General features: G+C 44.5%; 1 protein-coding gene across 1 annotated transcript; it reads right to left on the bottom strand.

Annotated features, from left to right (window-relative positions):
• Positions 1–3,700: 3,700 nt before the first annotated feature.
• LOC128781474 (cilium assembly protein DZIP1L-like) lies at positions 3,701–18,290 on the bottom strand. Its single transcript, XM_053929263.1, has 6 exons — positions 18,165–18,290; positions 17,314–17,463; positions 13,950–14,084; positions 8,263–8,325; positions 6,928–7,066; positions 3,701–3,735 (listed from the first exon to the last, which is right to left on the bottom strand). The coding sequence occupies exons 1-6, from the start codon at positions 18,288–18,290 to the stop codon at positions 3,701–3,703; spliced, it is 648 nt and encodes a 215-aa protein (XP_053785238.1).
• Between the last annotated feature and the right edge of the window lie 364 nt (positions 18,291–18,654).

Here is an 18,654-nt window from a genome sequence, read left to right as displayed (position 1 = left end):
AATGCCAGGTACCCTTCTAAGACCTCTTGAAAGTTGCCTGGAATTTGACATCTACCCAGAGCCCATGGGAAGTTCTTGGGAAGCATCTAAATCCAAGATGAGGATTCTTTCAAGGTTAGAAAGAAATGTTTTATTTTTATTTTTTAGAAGGACTTTTTTATTGTTGACACTATTACAGATGTACCCCATTCCCTCCCCGCCCCGCCACTGCCCACCTCACTCAGCCCCCACCTTCTCTGGCCTTCTCCACATCGTTGTGTGTGTCCATGAGCTATGTGTATATGCATGTGTGTTCTTGGGTCATCTATTCTACTTTCACAAAAGAAATGTTTTAATCAGGCCTGAACATAGGGCCAAAGTTAGATTAAGCAGGAGTTGGAAACAGTCAAAGGTGAGAGCATCATTATTGAAGTAACCTAGGTGCCCATCTTTCTCCTAATCTGAGCCTACACATATAGTATTTTCAATGACATCATGTCCATCTTTGTTAAAAACAGTGTTATTATTTAACAGTATTATGAGATTTCATCGATTTCATAATGATAATATGCATGCTCTGGTTAAAAGCAACCATGAGGAAGCAACAGCATTCAAACCCTAGTCTGTACCAGACAGGGCATTCAGTGCCTGGCTCACCCACAGCCACCTGCTCAGTGTGTGTGGCCACCTGTGCACCAGTGATGGACGCTTAACCCAAGGGATGCATACAGAGGCCAGACTGAGCCAATTCAATTCCCTCAGTCGGAATTACAGACCCATGAGCAACCAATGAGCAGGCAGCACAGAGAGGTCAGCACACAAGGTGGCATCTGAGGCAACCACTGGAAGAAACAGAGGAAGAGACTCCACTGCCACCGGGACATGAGGGGAGAAGCTGCGTGGGTTTCCATTCCTAGACACCAAAGGCGCCTTCGTTGAAACAAATAAGATGAAGAAGCCTACATTGTAAAGAACCACAGCACCTTCCTCAGCTTAAGAATGCCCCGTGTTACAACGGTGGCCCCCGTACTTACTCTCTTTCTCCCCGTGCTTTCCTGTCTCTCTTGTAGGTCGTTCCCCAGGGTTTGCCCGACTAGCTTCCGCAAGCTGATGTTCTGCCCCTGAGCTTCCAGCACTTTCTTTGGCTCATCTCGGGAATCCTCTGACTCTGTAGCACAAGACAATCACCAAGGTCAGCCTTGGGTACCTGAAACCTCCATCCCAAAGCCCCACTGCACCCACCTGGCCCTCCCTTCCCCAGGGGTCCTGGTTTTCAGCTCATGACCTCAGGGCCACTAACCCAATCCATGTGTCCATCCTGGGTCACAGGTGGGATGTTTCTGTTCCTGGGCACCTCTGCCCAGACCCCCTACCAACATTCCGGACTCTTATTCCCTTCCAGTCTGGACCTCTAAGATCTGGGCTCATTCCTGCTCCCAGGACAACTCTGGGATGCAAGCTTTTGCCTCACCCTTGAGTCCTGGCAGCAGTCCTTTCCTTGACTCCATTCTGATCCCAGAATCCAGGCCCTATCGGCTGCCACCTGCAGCCACAGCCAGCCCCTCCAGATCCCCTCACTCCATCACTGCATCAAATTTTATCCCTTCCTGGGGATAACATGGTGTACAGGATGCACGGGTTCCTGCTCTCTTCAAGTTTACTGTCTAGGTCAGATGCTCTCCCTCCAATTTGAATGTAGTAGACATCCAAATTCAAAGAGGTTCAAAGGCTCATACATTCCCTACCTGCAGCCCCCTCCAGAGATGCTGATTCCGTAAGTCTGGGGAAGGACTCTGGAATCTGCATTTTACGTTGCCCAGATGATTCTGGTGGTGGTGAGCCATAGACCACAGCTTAAGAAATACCCACCCACAGGGTAACAGAACTAGCAATTACAATGAAATGTGACAATTGCTACAAAGGGGCCATCCCGCTGAATCTGGGAAGCCTTCCTGAGTGCTCTTTTGGTCCAGTGTGGGGCCACTGCAGTCAGAACTGGACCAGCCCTTGGATTCACTCAGGGGACATTTACTGACAAGTCACATGAGTGCGAAAGGCCAGTGCTGGGTTCTGGGGCCACACAAGAAAATGCTCAAAAAATCACACTCAAAGGTGGTAACCAACCCCAGCTGTACATCTGAACCACCTGGGCCCCATCCCAAGCTAGTTCCATCAGAATCTCTGAGGTTGGGCCCCTGCCTTCATATTTATTTATAAAACTCCCCAGATCATCTAAGAAACAGCCAGGCCTGAGAACCAATGGTTCCAGAGCAGTGGTTTTCAAAGTGTGAGCCACAGCACAGGCCCCAGCTGCTAAATTGTGGGAAATGCAGATTCTCAGACCCCACCCCAGCCCTACTGCATCCACAGTTTGGAGTGGGGATCCCTGCAGTTTGGGAGTAAGGGGACCCCCTTCTTACATTACAGTCCTGGCTTTCATGCCTCTAGTTCCCTTCACCCACGGGTCAGGTGGCCAGATACACTTAACAAGAGACCATGGAAACAAAGAAGAGGGCAGCAAATCTGTGTCACCATTGGTCACCAGGGAAGGAAACGAGGTCCCACCTTCATTGAAAGAGTCCTTGTCCATGTTCATAGCCTTCGGGCCCTTAGCGCCCCCTGAGGAGACAGAACACTTAGTGACTCTAATACATTGGACCCCATTCCCGCCTGAGAGAAATTGCGGGACAGCATGTGAGAGCCAGTCAGGCGAAGTAAGGTCACTGGTCATTTCTTTACCAGAGAGGGGCAGGCAGGAGCAGTGGTCACAACCACAGACAGTGAAGGCAGAAGGTACAGAGTTCACAGTCCAGCCCTTCCCCTCACTAGCTGACCAGGCCTTGAACCTCTCTAAGTCTCAGTCTCCTCCAGAAAATGAAGATGTCTACGCTCACCCCACATTAAACCATGGGAACAGGGTAATAGGCAATGAATCTGAAGTGCTGAGGAAGCACATGGTGCTCATCCAAGTCCAACACTGTGAAGTCTGGGGCCACAAGAATAGTGCTCCACTGAGTTGGTTGCAAAGAAGAAAGGAAATGTCTAGCCTTGAGGCAGGGCATGGGAGGACACTTGTGGGTTTGCAATAAAAGGCAGAAGGGTAGCTACAGGGATAGGAAAGGAGAGACAGGATGGATGGAGTAAAAACAGCTGGTTTCTTAAGGGGAGGGCAAGGTCTCCAAGCAAGAGCAGTGCCCTGTAGGTTACTGCCTGACCTTCAATGGAGCACCTACACTCCATTACACACTCACATGCACACACACCAGCACACCAGAGTACCCAAGAGAGGAAAGTGATACTCCAAACAGGCCATATTCACATAGATCTGGGTGAACTTGCTATACACCAGGAACAAGGTAAAGGTCGATGGCCTAAACCACAGGCAAAGTGAAATAGAAAGCGCCGGTTTATGAACCCTGCCTATCAAACACACCCCGCGCCCTGGCCCCCCCAGATTCTTCCACTAGCCATGTCTCCATCTCTCTGCAGAGAAGAGAAGGCCAGACAAGAAACCCAGCCACTGCAAGGAACACCCTCAGCACAAATGCCGGGCTGGAGCCCTGTCTGTCCCAAAGCAAAGGTCTTCTCATCGTCCCTCGCCCAGCTGGAGACTCTGGCACCACATGCCCTCAGCCTCATCCTAGAGACTTATGGGTGAGGGACAGGAAAGAGAAAAGGCCAAGAGAGCAGCTGAGATTGTGACAAACAACCCCATGCAGACTTACCCTTCACCTTCCTGCGTGATGAGGTCCGGGTCTGCAAAGATGGAGAACACAGCACATTACAACCAGCAGGGAACTCTGCTCTGAGCAGTGGTTTTGTCTAGCACCATGAAAAAGGGACAGCCTCTATCTCCATACCACCTATCGGAAACTGGAAGGAGCTCACTGTTCACCAGCCCAAAGCCCAACACATCTCATGACGTTCGTATGTGAGATGGATGGCACCAAGATTGACTGGCAGGAACCAGAATGGCACCGTGCTTAATTTCCCCCTAGTGGGGAGGCAGGAATGCCTTCTCTTCAGAGAGGGACTGTGGTTGGAAGGTCAGAACCCCACAGAAGCAGAGTGGGAAAGTCAGTACTGGTGCCACACTGGGTGGAAAACATGCAGGGCAAGGTAGGTGCCACCCCACAACATGGGCATCTGAGATGATGCTCCCTAGGAGCTAGGAGGAGTGATGAGAACAGTCACCAAACCATCTCCTCAAACCCCTTTTCCAGAAAGTGCTTCTTATTCCTCCTTCTGTCACAGTGACAATTGCAATGGTGGGAGATTATAACCCACCCCACCATTCTTTTGACATGGTTTCTGTAAGTGCTGACTCAGACTGATACGTAGATTGTAGATACACAACATGTGCGTGTGAAATTCCTAGGAACTAGTTTCAGAAGATACAGATTCTGACCTTCAATCACCACAGCTCCAGGTTTACTGACATTCATCCATGGAGCCAGGATGACATGAGGCCAGGATGACGTGAGGCCAAGATGATTAAACCAGGATGATGCAAACGAGACCATCACTTACCTTACCAGAATGGATTGCACATCAGCACCTTCCTCTGAGTGTTAGCTTTCACAGCAACAGTCAGCTGGACCTGCTTTCACTACCCTTCCATGTGCATGGGGCAGACACAAGTGACAGCGTGACCCCACACCACAGCAAAAGCTGACTGTCCAGGTCTGGACAGGGAATTCTGGACTAGTAATGTGTAATGCCAAGAGATGATGGCAGCCAACTGGTTTGGGTTTAGGTTTTGTTCACTTGTTTGTTTTTGTCACATGGAACAGATCAGGAATGGAAGCTGATCTTCAGAATAACATAAAATCTGATTCAAACACACAGGAGGGAACAAGACACACAACAGAGGAAAACTCCTGACCATCTTCATGTCCCTGGTTCTAGCATATTCCCGTACTCAGCTGCTCTTCTACCTTGAGTCCTGAGGGACACCGTATCCACCCTCAAGACAGATTCCCTCCTCTGCTTAAGTTAAGTTGTTTTCTATCACCTACTGTCTAAAGATTTCGTCCTTTGCCTCTGTCTATTGTAGACACTATAAAACAAACTATTCATTTTATAGGCTCCCTTGCAGCTATAGCTCTGCATGAGATAGTGCTGTTTTCAATAAAATATTAGCAGAAGTCTTGGAAAAAGACCTTTTCACCAACTTCTTCCATAGAATATGGTTGTGATAGTTCAGGCTATGGCAGCCATCTTTCAACTATGAGAGCAAGCACAAGAACAAAAACTAAACATGTAGAAGATGGTAAAAGAGTAAGAGTCTGGATTTCCAATGGCATAAATGTGCTGCCAAAACAAGGCCAGAAACAGTGACCTCATTTGGTTACACTTAAAAAAAAGCAGCCAACTCTCTTCTGTTTTGCCAATACATTCCGAACTGAAACATTTACAAACAAGAGTTCTGGATATCATAAGGTAAAAACCTCCAGACTGAGACCTGAGCAGCCATAGCACTGAAGAGCTTACTGTTTTGGGGGGTGACAATGCAAAAAACAGCAGAGGAGTGGGTAGTGTAAGTGGCTGAGAGAAGTGCAGCTGGGAGAACAGAAAAGCATCAAAGGAAGGGAGGCAAGAACAGAAAGAGTGGACTAGACAGTGACAGTGGGGGCTCAGCCCCCAGGAAGCTGTGGGGAGGGTGTGGTCAGCACCAGAGCAATGACCTGAGGCCACAGGAGGGCCTCAGCTGGGGAAAGATACACCTCTGTACATACCTGGGGCTCAGGTGGGAAAGTGAGGCCAGCTGGGCAGAGAATGTCAGTAACAGGCAAAAAGTCATGGGGCCAGGTCTAAGGAGAAGGCTGCTTAGTAAACAAGAGGGGTGCCTTTTCATACCCTAGTTTATGTGACAACCACCTCAGAGGCTGTTAGTTTAGGAGAAGGCTATTGGTGAAGAAGTTAGGTCTGAGAACCCAGTGAGAAGAGCACAAGCTTTGCAGCCCACCTGCGGTGCTGGGATTGAATCTACCCCCTGTCACTACAGAGTGCCCTGTGTGGACTCCCGTGAGGCACCTTACTTCTCCAGCCTTTCACTATGGGTCACATGACTATGAGGAGAAGGTAAGTCTACCTTGAAGAGCAGGTGTGATGCTTATGTGGAACAACAAGCCAAGTGCCGAGCGGGTGCCAGCATTGAATATGGTCCCTGGCATCATATGAACCCATCTACCCGCAGCCCCTGAGGACATTGGGCACATCTTCAGCATGGAGGGAGGCAAGCTGCATCCTCACCCCTTTGTGTCCCTCAAGCCTGCAGATTCCTCTCTCCTTAAAGAACCTGACTAATTCCATTGTGTAAATATACCATAGTTTTTGGATCCACGCGGCAGAGAGAAAGAAGGAGCTTATATCCTTTGCAACAGCATGGATGGAACTGGAGAATACTATGCTAAGTGAAATAAGCCAGATGGTGAGGGACAAATACCATATGATCTCACCTTTAACTGGAACATAATCAACAGAAGAAAAAAGCAAACAAAATATAACCAGAGACATTGAAGTTAAGAACAATCTAACAATAGTCAGGGGGGAGTGGGGAGGGGACAGTGAGGAGAAGGGATTACAGGAACTACTCTATAAAGGACACATGGACAAAATCAAGGGGGAGGGTGGAGGTGGGGGAGGGAGGTGGGTTCGGCTGGGGTGGGGTGGAGGGGAAAAAAAAAAAAAAGAACCTGACTAATGAGATAAAGAGCAGGAAGTCCAGAAGAATCTAAAGAGACCCTTGCAGGGAAGAGGCCTAGGGGCACCAGAGGCTGCCTGGGAGGAGGGACAGACCTACCATCTCCTGTGCAGTAATGAGCCTGGCTTGTTCTTGCATCTGGGTGCTGAGGGACATAATGTGCTGCTGGGATTGGGAAGCTGTTACATGTAATTGGCAAAGGATGTCATGTAGTCTCTCATTTTCTTTCTGTAGTTTCTTACTCTCCGTCTGGAGCTTCTCGTTTTCTATCTTTAGCATCTCATTCTCCTTCTCTATCTTCTCCTTTTCCTTCTGCAGCTTATTCTTTTCCCTCCTCAGCATCTTGTTTTCCTTCCGCAGCTCCTGATTCTCATCCTGTAGCTGGTGGGCACAGGGTGGTTAGTCAGTCAGTATCACAGGGACCTCCGAGTGCCCAGTGTCTGTAGGTCCAGCCCCTGTAGGCAAACTCTGGTCAGGGTTTCACTGGGAGCAGGGTAGAGGGTTTCCTGACCTGGGCAGGTGTCTTTATCACATCACTGACTACATTCCAGTTTGGGAACCTTGTCAAGCTGTGCCTGAGGAAAAGGGACAACTGAACACAGGCTGCAAAGATCAGGGCACAGGGGCTCTCTGTCTGGTGTGGCCACCCACGGAAGGGCAGTCAGGGAAGTGGAGGTCATTCAGAAAATTAAATGGATGTTTTTAGGTGAAAACAGAAGGTGAAGAAAATGTGCTAACATGCTGTCTGTGGTTAAGAGCAGGAAGAAAATGAGAGAATACTTATATTTGCATGAAGAAACTAGAAGAGTATGCAAGAAAACAATGAAAGTGGTCACCTGTGGATGGTGGGTTTAGGGGGCAAGTAGATAAAGATGAGGTGGAAGGGAGACTCATTTACCTTAATATATTCCTCCTGCTTGAGAAATAAACTGAAATGCATTTCCCAATTTAAAGTGTTTCAAATGAAATACACTCATCAGACAGGATTACTGGAGTGGGTGGCTACTATGTGCTGCACTCTGATTCGTGCACTTTGACCTTCTTAGCTCTTTGTAGGTAAAACCTAAGGCTGCTATTAATGGGCTCCCTCTTCAACTTGCCTCCTCCTCAGGGGCATTTTTATACTTTTCTCTGCCCTGAAGCCTGGTGCTTTCTGTTCACTGGTCCTGGTACCTGAGCCCTTCCATTGGCGCTGTCCCTGAAATATTACGGAGGTCCACAGCCACCTGGTTCTCTCCTGGGTGGGATTGCAAAGGAGGGCCTGAACACAAAATGACCAGGCAACTCATCAGAGGTTTATGGCAAAAGCCTCCTTGCAGGGCCTCACAGGGTCACTGCCAAGGGGACCACACAGTAAAGGAAGTGTTGGTTCAGAATACAAGGCCTGGAGTTCCGTTTCTGGACAGGGAAGCTGCTGTCTGTGCAGCTGACCCTTTGGTGTGCTGATGAGGGTCAGCAGCCAGGAACAGTATCAGCAACAAAATACTTGCCAACCAATTCAAGCTCAGAAGGGGAAGGTGTGCTGGGAGAAGATCATGGGAACCTATCTCCCCTGCAAGCCACCCAATGAAAACTACCTCTTTGTTATTAGATGCCAATTCTTCTTCCAATTCATGAAATGTCCTCTTCAGTTCTCTTTCCTGAAAAAAAATTACAGCTCCTTCACATATTAAAATATATTATAAAACTGCCCTGGCCAGTGTGGCTCAGTGGACTGAGAGCCAACCTTTGAACCAGAAGGTCGTCGGTTCAAATGCCAGTCAGGGAACATGCCTGGGATGTGAGCCAGGTCCCCAGTAGGGAGCACAAAAGAGGCTACCACACTGTGATGTCTCTCTCCTCTCCCTCCCTACCCCTCTCTCTAAAAATAAATAAATAAAATATTTTTAAATATATATATATATATTATAAAACTACAGGAATTAAAAAGTACTGGCTCATCATTAGGAAGACAGAACAATGAAAAAGAATAGGAAATTCAGACCAACAGGTGAACACATGGAATCTTAGTCTGGGGGAGGATGGACTGCTGACTAATAGTGTTTACACAAGTAGCTAAGTGCCTGGAAAAAAAAAAAAAAAAACCTATGAACTTGGATCCTTATTTCTATCTTAATCTGAAACAAAGTCTAGGTGGCTCAAAGGTTTAAACATAAAAATACAAGTGACTGTCAGCAAGATGGTAGAATTAGAGGTTCACCTCTCAAACCACCCACAGAAGAGATGACCTTTATGGGAACCTGGGAATCCAGCTGACGGCTTCCAGTACCTTGATGGAGCAAAAGATCACAGAAGAGATGCACTGACAGGAGAAGAACTGTTTCACATTACTGCGTCAACTCTCACCCAAGGTAGCACAACTCAGGGCCAAGAGAGATTTCCCTAAGCTTGCAAATTTTCCCTCAAAGGAAAAACCATCCAACCACTGCCCTGGCCGTGAGGGATGCTGCCCAGGAAGCCCACTTCTCTCTCACAGCCCCCAGAAGAGAGGGCATTGGCATGGCTGAAATCGGTGTGTGACTCTTGACACACAGGTCTCAGCAACTGGCCACAGAGGGTAATGACTGGCTTGTGGACACCAGGAGGTATGGCAGGAGAGAAGGTAGAAGGGTAGAGAATTAGTATGCAGTTGAAGTTCAGTTGTTATCAGCTTAAACCAGACAGCTGTAACTATAAAATGTTTTATGGAAGCCTCATCCTAATCACAAAAAAAACACCTATAGCAGGTACAAAAATGATAAAGAGAAAAAAGAATCAAAACATACCACTAGGGGAAAAAAGCATCAACTCACAAAGGAAGATAGCCAGAGAAAAAGAAAATAACAAAGTAACTTCAAAAAGTCTGATAACAACAATATAGTAATAGTAAGTGCTTATCTATCAATAATTACTTTTTTTGATATATTTATTGATTATGCTATTACAGTTGTCCCATTTCCGCCCCTTCACTCAACTCCATCCTGCCCACCCCCGCCCTCCCACGTTCCCCCCCTATAGTTCATGTCCATGGGTCATACTTACAAGTTCTTTGGCTTCTACATTTCCTACACTATTCTTACCCTCCCCCTGTCTATTTTCCACCTATCATTTATGCTATTTATTCTCTGTACCTTTCCCCCCTCTCTCCCCCTCCCAATCCCCTATTGATAACCCTCCATGTGATCTCCATTTCTATGGCTCTGTTTCTGTTCTAGTTGTTTGCTTAGTTTTGTTTTGGTTTTAGGTGTGGCTGTTTATAACTGTGAGTTTGCTGTTATTTTTACTGTTCATATTTTTGATCTTCTTTTTCTTAGATAAGTCCCTTTAACATTTCATATAATAAGGGCTTGGTGATGATGAACTCCTTTAACTTGACCTTATCTGAGAAGCACTTTATCTTCCCTTCCATTCTAAATGATAGCTTTGCTGGATACAGTAATCTTGGGTGTAGGCCCTTGCCTTTTATGACTTGGAATACTTCTTGCCAGTCCCTTCTTGCCTGTAAGGTCTCTTTTGAGAAATCAGCTGACAGTCTTATGGGAAGTCCTTTGTAGGTAACTGTGTCCTTTTCTCTTGCTGCTTCTAAGATTCTCTCCTTCTGCTTAATCTTGGGTAATGTAATGATGATGTGCCTTGGTGTGTTCCTCCTTGGGTCCAGCTTCTTTGGGACTCTCTGAGCTTCCTGGACTTCCTAGAAGTCTATTTCCTTTGCCAGACTGAGGAAGTTCTCCTTCATTATTTTTTCAAATAAGTTTTCAATTTTTTGTTCTTCCTCTTCTCCTTCTGGCACCCCTATAATTCGGATGTTGGAACGTTTCAAGATGTCCTGGAGGTTCCTAAGCCTCTCCTCATTTTTCTGAATTCTTGTTTCTTCATTCTTTTCTGGTTACTTTTTATTTTTAAATTAGAGTTAACATACACTACTATATTATTTCAGTGTACGTACAATGCAGTGATTACACACTTACATACTTTACAAAGTCATTACCCCAATAAGTCTAGAACCCATCTGACACCACACATAGCTGTTATGAAATTTTTACTGTATTTCCTATGCTGTACTTTACCTTCCTGTGACTGCTTTTATAACTGACAATTTGTACTTCTCAATTCCTTCACATTTTTCACTGATCTTCCCAACCACCTTCAATCTAGCAACCATCAATTTATTCTGTGTCTATGAGTTTGTTTCTGTTTCATTTGTTCATTTGTTTAGTTTTTTATATTTCACATGTAAGTGAGATCACATGCTATTAGTCTTTCTCTGTCTACTTCTTTCACTAGCATAATCTCCTCTAAGTCTATCCATGTTGTCTTCATGCTGTCATTCTTTTTATGATTCTTTTTGAGCCCTCCCCTCACACAGAGCCACTAAGCAGAGATGTAGGCTGCCCTGCCCTGCCTATTACTAAGGCACTGCCCTACACACTTTACCAGTGCTTTTTCGACAACAGGCCACACTACTGAGGGAGTCAAAGCAGCTCCACCTAATACACAGAAACAAACATAGGGAGGCTGTCAAACTGAGGAGAAAAAGAAATATAACCCAAATGAAGGAACAGAACAAAACCCCAGGAAAAGAACTAAACTTAAGGCAGATAACCAACCTATCAGATGCAGAGTACAAAACACTGGTGATCAGGATGTGCAAAAAGCTCAGTGAGTACGGCAACAACATAAAGGAAGAAATGAAGATCACACTAAGTGAAATAACGAAAAATCTATCAGAACCATCAGTAGAAGGGAGGAAGCTGGGATTCAAATTAACAACTTGGAACATAAAGAAGAAATCAGCATTCACCAGAACAGCAGGAAGGAAAACGAATTCAGAAAACCAGACATAGTATAAGGACCCTCTTGGACTTCTCCAATTCATAGGGATGCCAGAAGGAGAAGAGGAAGAGTAAGAAATTGAAAACTTATTTGAGAAAAATCATGAAAGAAGACTTCCCTAATTTGGTGAAGGAAATAGACATACAAGTCCAGGAAGCAGAGAGAGTTCCAAACAAGTTGGACCCAAAGAGGACCACACCAAGACACATCATAATTAAAATGCCAAAGGTTAAAGATAAGGAATCTTAAAAGCAGCAAGAGAGAAGCACAGAGTTAACTACTACGACTACCCATAAGACTATTGACTGATTTCTCAAAAGAAGCTTTGCCGGCAAGAAGGGACTGGCAAGAAGTATTCAAAGTGATGAAAAGCAAGAATCCAGCAAAGCTATCATTAAGAATTGAAGGGCACATAGAGTGCTTCCCAGACAAGGTAAAGCTAAAGGAGTTTATCATCAACAAGCCATTATTACCTGAAATTTTAAAGGGACTTATTTAAGGAAAAGAAGATCAAAACGATGACTGTAAAATGGAAACAAATTCACAACTATCAACCACTGATTCTGAAAAAAAACAAAAAAAACCTAAGCAAACAACCAGAACATAAACAGAATCATAGATATGGAGATCATCTGGGGGGTTATGAGGAGGGAGGGGGAAAGGGAAGAATGAGGGAAGAGGTGCAGGGATTAAGAAGCCAGTCGGTGAAAGACAAATACCATATGATCTCACCTATGAGATGACGCTAATAAACAAAATAAACTAACGAACAAAATAGAACCACAGGCATGGGAACATGGAACAGACTGAAAGTGACCAGAGGGAAAGGAGAGGCAGATAATGGTGTAAAGAAGGGGAAGGGACTAGACAAAGGACATGTATGAATGACCCATAGACATGGACAACAGTGTGGGAATTGACTGTGGGAGCGGAGCATGGGCAGAGGATGGCAAAGGGAGAAAAACTGGGACAACAGTAATAGAATAAGAATAAAAAATGATTTAATTTTAAAACACTACTACGAAGCATGTGTAACACCCTTAAAACTAAAATTGGAATTATAGCATATTGATATTCTTTGAATAAAAAAGAACCTTTTTTTTAAAGAAGCATAATTTTCAGGTACAAAATAGGCAAGGGATGTTCAGAACAATATAGGAAATGGAGAAGCCAAGGAACTTATATGCACAGCCCACGGGCATGAACTAAGCAGGGGTTGGAGGGGAGGAATTGCTGGAGGGAAGTGGGGTTCCAGGTTGGGTACAGGGGGATAAAGGGGGAAAAGTTGGGACAACTGCAATAGCATACTCAATAAAATATGTTTTTTAAAAAGAACAACAAAAGGATGGGTTAATTTCCATGCATTATACAAACTCACAGATTGGTAAGGATCAGTAGAAAAATATGCAAAGAATGTAAACAGAGTTCTTAGAAAAGCATGGCTTTCTTCAATGGAAAACTTGTGAAACATCAAGCGGTGGAAACACTTTACTGCTAATTATTAGGTATGAAGCTCTTTCTTAACAAGCTGCAGAGCAGAAAGAGAAGCACAGCAGGACTATTGACTGTCAATGGCCCTTCCTTGACATGGAAATAATTGTCAGTGACACAGACCATACACCGTTGGACTATTAGAGATTCATCCAGTTGTGGCCAGGACCATGTCCAACCAGCTCAGAAGAGCAGATTAGACTCAAGGCTTCCCAAATCCATAATGTTTGTTTTTCATTTGTTTTTAAATGATTTTATTTATTTATTTTTAGAGAGAGGGGAAGAGAAGAAGAGAGGGAGAGAAACATCAAGGAGAGAGAGAAACATTGGTCCATTACCTCTGGGAAACAACCTGACCAGGACTAAATGGACAGACCAGGCATGTGTCCTGACCAGGGACTGAACCAGTGACCCTTCACTTTACAGGACAGGACCCAGTCTCCTGAGCCACATCAGTCAGGGCCCGATTCCATATTTGTTGACTTTACACTGGTCGCATGAAATCGGCCATGGTGGGAATACTGACACCACAGAAAACTGCAAATGCTACAAATCAAAGATCTTCTAGCTCCATAGAGCCAGTTGTGAAATACCACCACACCACTACGTCCATCCCAAATATTTTCAAATCCAGCAGTTTGTTACACTTCCTAAGAGTTGTTTTCAACTGGGTTGGAGTCAGAATGAGGGCAAGGTTGTTCAAGAAGAGACACAGCTGTGTGCATTTTGAAAAAGATCCCAGGTAAATCTGATATTGTACACAGATATATCATCAGTCTCACTCGAGCACCCCAAGACTCCTATTCGGTGCTTTCTTGTATTGGCAGACGGTCTGAAAATACAGAAATTTTGATGTCTCTCAACTGTCCTAAAACCATTGAACAAAGATGAGAAACTTTGTTGGAGGACATAGGGCTGTTGGCTGGCTTTAGGAGGAAAGGCACAGAGGATATCTGCTCACCTGAATTTTTGCCTTCTTGAGAATTCTCAGGGCCTGCAACTCCTGGGTCTGCCTGAGCAGTTCCTCGCACTCCACATCCTGCAGAGCCCCGAGGTTGGAGCACACCGCACTGCGGGACTGCGGGGCCGCTGGTTTCTGAAAAGGCCAGGGTATGGTTTTGTTTAGATGAAGATCTAATCTTGGTTTTGTCTTTTACATCTGGAGCAGAGTCAGATGGGCACATCTTACCCCAACCACAAACTGCCAACCTGTGCTCATTAGATATCGGCACAGCTGTGAGCATCCACACTAGTCTGATTCTCCTTCTCTAGTGTTCTCTTGAGGGCTCAGGCCAGGCCTGAGGAACTCCCACAGATGCGCAGAAAATGGACCGTCTTACAGTATTTTTTACAATCACTCCAAATGGGATCGTACCTGATGTTTTTCCCTCGGAATTTAAAAAAATATATTAAGATCTTGTTATCCACCTACACAGAATTTTGTATCCATTTTGGCTCCCATGCTGTAATAAAATTAATATTTAGGAGAAAGTGATTCAAGTTCAAAGAAAACTGCAGATGTAAAAATTATGTTCTCATTTACCAAAACTCAGAATTTCCTAACTGAAAGTCACCCTTTGACCTTTGATGAAGTAGTTTCTGAAGAACCCCAATTCAAATTCATGCCTATGTATCAAATGCCTGGTCAGCCAATGGAACAGAACAGAGAGCCCAGAAATAAACCCAAGTCTTTGCGGTCAATTAATATTTGACAAAGGAGGCAGGAGCACAAAATGGAGCAAAAATAGCCTCTTCAACAAATGGTGTTGGGAGATCTGGACAGCTACGTGCAAAAAAATGAAACTCCATCACCAACTTACGCCATACAGAAAAATAAATTCGAGGTGGATAAAAGACTTAAATATAAGTTGTAACACCATAAAAGTCCTCGAGGAAAACATTGGCAGGAAAATCTCAGACATTCCATGTAGCAACATCCTCACAGACACGTCCCCTAAAGCAAGGGACATAAAGGAAAGAATGAACAAATGGGACCTCATCAAAATAAAAAGCTTCTGCATGGCTAAAGAAAACAGCATTAAAATAAAAAGAGAACCAACAGTATGGGAAAACATATTTGCCAATGATACCTCAGACAAGGGCCTGATCTCCAAAATATATAAAGAACTCACACAACTCCACTCCAGAAAGACAAACAACCCAATTAAAAAATAGGCAAAGGACTTAAACAGACACTTCTCCAAGGAAGACATACAGAGGGCCCAGAGACATATGAAAAGATGCTCAGCCTCACTAGCCATCAGAGAGACGCAAATTAAAACCACAATGAGGTACCATCTCACACCAGTCAGAGTGGCCAACATAAACAAATCCACAAACCAATGTTGGAGAGGATGCAGAGAAAAGGGAACCCTACCTAGTGCACTGTTGCTGGGAATGCAGACTGGTGAGGCCACTGTGGAAAACAGTATGGAATTTCCTCAGAAAACTAAAAATGGAACTGCCCTTTGACCCAGCAATTCTGCTGCTGGGATGATACCCTAAGAACCCTGAAACACCAATCCAAAAGAACCTATGCACCCCAATGTTCATAGCAGCACAATTTACAATAGCCAAGTACTGGAAGCAACCTAAGTGCCCATCAGCAAATGAGTGGATCCAAAAACTATGGTATATTTACACAATGGAATTCTACGCAGCAGAGAGAAAGAAGGAGCTTATACCCTTTGCAACAGCATGGATGGAATTGGAGAGCATTATGCTAAGTGAAATAAGCTAGACGGTGAGGGACAAATACCATATGATCTCACCTTTAACTGGAACATAATAAATAGAAGGAAAAAGCAAACAAAATATAACCAGAGACATTGAAGTTAAGAACAATCTAACAATACCAAGGGGGGAGTAGGGAGGGGACAGTGAAGAGAGGGGATTACAGGAACTACTATAAAGGACACATGGACAAAATCAAGGGGGAGGGTGGAGGTGGGGAAGGGAGGTGGGTTCGGCTGGGGTGGGGTGGAGGGATGGGAGAAAAGGCAGACAACTGTAATTGAATAACAATAAAAAGTTAAAAAAAAAAAATGCCTGGTCAGCCAGCACCTTGTCAAGGGAAGTGTGGAGTCAGGATGTATTAGATGAGCTCGGGAATGAGGGTTGAGGAGCTGGGGATGGAAGCATGAGGTCCATTTGTGGAAGCAGCTCCTAACTTTCCCCAAATGATCCCTGACCACACTGGGGGAAGCATTCAGGACAGGAGGGTCCTGGTCACTATAGGGGAACACACACACAGAGCTGTCATTTCAACCCCACCTCCTCCGACCCTCCACTTTCCAAATCTGAGTGATATGACCGAGCCCCCAAAATTCCAAACACAATCCATGACAATCCCCTTCCAGAAAAGTTGCCATTTTAGGCAAAATATGGAACAATTATGAGAAACACTATCAGCTCATTTTCAAAAACTAGATTTTCCTTGATGTTCAGAGGACCCATAGGAGCTAAATACATTCTGAAGATATTTCTCCTTAAAACTTATATCCTGACACAGTTTTAGTCATACCGGTTTACACACTAAGATATAGTCCAAGGGTAATTTTAATAAAGTTGCCCTGAATAAACTCAATAATATACCCATTAGGTTTAAAGAGCTAGGTTCCAACCCCAGCACAGTTCTGTCTCTTAAAAGCTGTGTGACCTTGGGCAAGCTATGTGGCCACAGTGTCTTGACCTGAAAAGGAGGAATGTTAAGAGCTTTAAAAATACTTGAAAGACAAAATTAATAAGCTCATGAGGAACCTACTTTGAGAGTGTTATGGGGTGTGATAGTTAGGAACGTTAAAAGTTAATGTATATAAGGTACTCTGCACAGGAGCTGGAAAACTGTAGATAAGTCGATAACTGTGAGCTATTTGTGTCACCTCCACAGACCCCTCAGTCTTCCTGTCATGCAGCCAGCACTCAGCAAAAACGTGTTTGAAGAAAATACATTCATTTAAATTTTGCCTCATTTCTTGTCCAGGGACAAAAGTCCTTTGCATAAATAAAATAATGTCTAGGAAGTTCTTACTTTATACCAGATAACATTAACTGCTCTGTGCTAGTTTAACCCTCTCAGCAACCCATCTTACTGAAAAGAAACTGAGGCACGGGAAGGTTAAGTAACTCGCCTACTGTCACAGGGCCAGTGTGGCATAGAGCAGAGATGCAATCCCAGACACTGGTCTGCAGCATCTGGCCTCACGGTACCTGAGCCCCCACATGGCAGAGGAAAGACAACTAGCACAAAACAAGCAAATGAATTTTGAGACCACAGAAGCACATTTTCAACAAAGGAAATTTGAAAAGTCTTTTCCACTGGGTACCTCTTCTAATGGAGAGTCAGGGAGGACAGAACTTTTCAGCTCATCCCAAAATACTTTTTTTTGTTGGTTTATTTCCTCAGATAGCTCTTCTTTCCACTCCTCAAACATGGCTTTAGCGTCTCTTTCCCTCTGACAGGTGGTCTTTGCTTCCTACAAAGAACATCAGGAACAGTAGAATTATTAATCATGGCAAATATTTACTGAGAAAATACTAGGGCCCCTTGTCATGAAAGGCACCATGGTGACACACAGAACTTTTGTACCACAGTCCCTGTTGCATGCACTTGGAGTGGGCCAAGTTTGATCTTAATTTCAAATCCCTTGAGGATAGAGATTGTGTCATTTCTGTCTCTCAGGTCCTCAGAATGGACTGAGCCTGGCACAGTGGATGCTCAGTGAATACATGCTGAGAGACTGAAGGGTGAATGAATAAAGGAAGGAATGAGTAAGACAGTTTATGTGTTTTCATTTTACAAATATTCACTGAGAACCTCCTCTGGGCTGGATTCTGGAGCTTTCACAATAAGACCCATGCTTTGTCCTCAAAAAGCCGAGAGTGCAGTGTAAGAAGTTAACAATCAGGTTCAATACCTTCCAAGGGTGCAGAATAATGCAGGAAACTTCAACTCCCTGCTCTACTTTTGGCCAGAGAGGTCTGGCAAAGTAATTGAATTTTCCTTCCCAGATGATCTAAAATCATTTGTCTCTTAGGGAAGATGCCACCCTAGCTCTGAACTCCCAGCTCCTAGAAACCACCAGAACTCAGCCTTGTGGGATCCATGTGCAGATAAATCCCAGGTTCCCAGGCAGTTAATGACTTGAGTCTCCTGATGTCTACTCTCCACACCTACCTGCAGCTGCCGCTGCTTCTCCAAGAGGGCTGTCAGCTCCTCTTGAGTTGATGTCAGCTGGGCCCGCAGGTCTCGTACCACCTCCTCCTTAGACTCTTCCTGCTTCTGTGACTCTGTGGGGTCCATGCAAGCAGAGGATGACCAGTTTAGGGGAAAAATTCAGTGGAGTGTAGTCCCTTGCCTACATCACCAATTATACACCTCGGTCTGAGACCTGCTTTGCCACTTACCATGTACATTGAGGGAACATGTTTTAAAATGCTAAATCTATTCTTTGAAAAAGAAATTAAAATGAAGGAAAAATAAGATTTATTGTGGGATTTTTATATTTATATTTTCAAGTCTGTATTGTATGTTTTAACAGCTATTTCTTATGAAACCTTAAAAGAAATGGTTATAAAGCATGCAAACCTCTCCATGGGGAAAACATACAGCTTTGTGCCTCAATTTGGAATTTACAACAGTAAAATTAAAGTGATTATGTCGTAAT

This window comes from Desmodus rotundus, chromosome 8 (genome assembly GCF_022682495.2).
Source record: "Desmodus rotundus isolate HL8 chromosome 8, HLdesRot8A.1, whole genome shotgun sequence".
Taxonomy (NCBI): domain Eukaryota; kingdom Metazoa; phylum Chordata; class Mammalia; order Chiroptera; family Phyllostomidae; genus Desmodus; species Desmodus rotundus.
The sequence above is the reverse complement of the archived record's forward strand: the minus strand, read 5'-3'. Positions and strand labels throughout refer to the sequence as shown.

What these genes read in the sequence shown, in the direction of transcription:
- LOC128781474 (XM_053929263.1), bottom strand. Translation starts at nt 18,290, where the DNA reads ATGGACCCCACAGAGTCACAGAAGCAGGAAGAGTCTAAGGAGGAGGTG. An exon ending in CTGACTCTCCATTAGAAGAG is followed by an intron (nt 14,085 to 17,313) that starts GTACCCAGTGGA and finishes TGGCCTTTTCAG; the next exon opens with AAACCAGCGGCCCCGCAGTC. An exon ending in CGAGAAGCTCCAGACGGAGA is followed by an intron (nt 3,736 to 6,927) that starts GTAAGAAACTAC and finishes CCATCTTTGCAG; the next exon opens with ACCCGGACCTCATCACGCAG.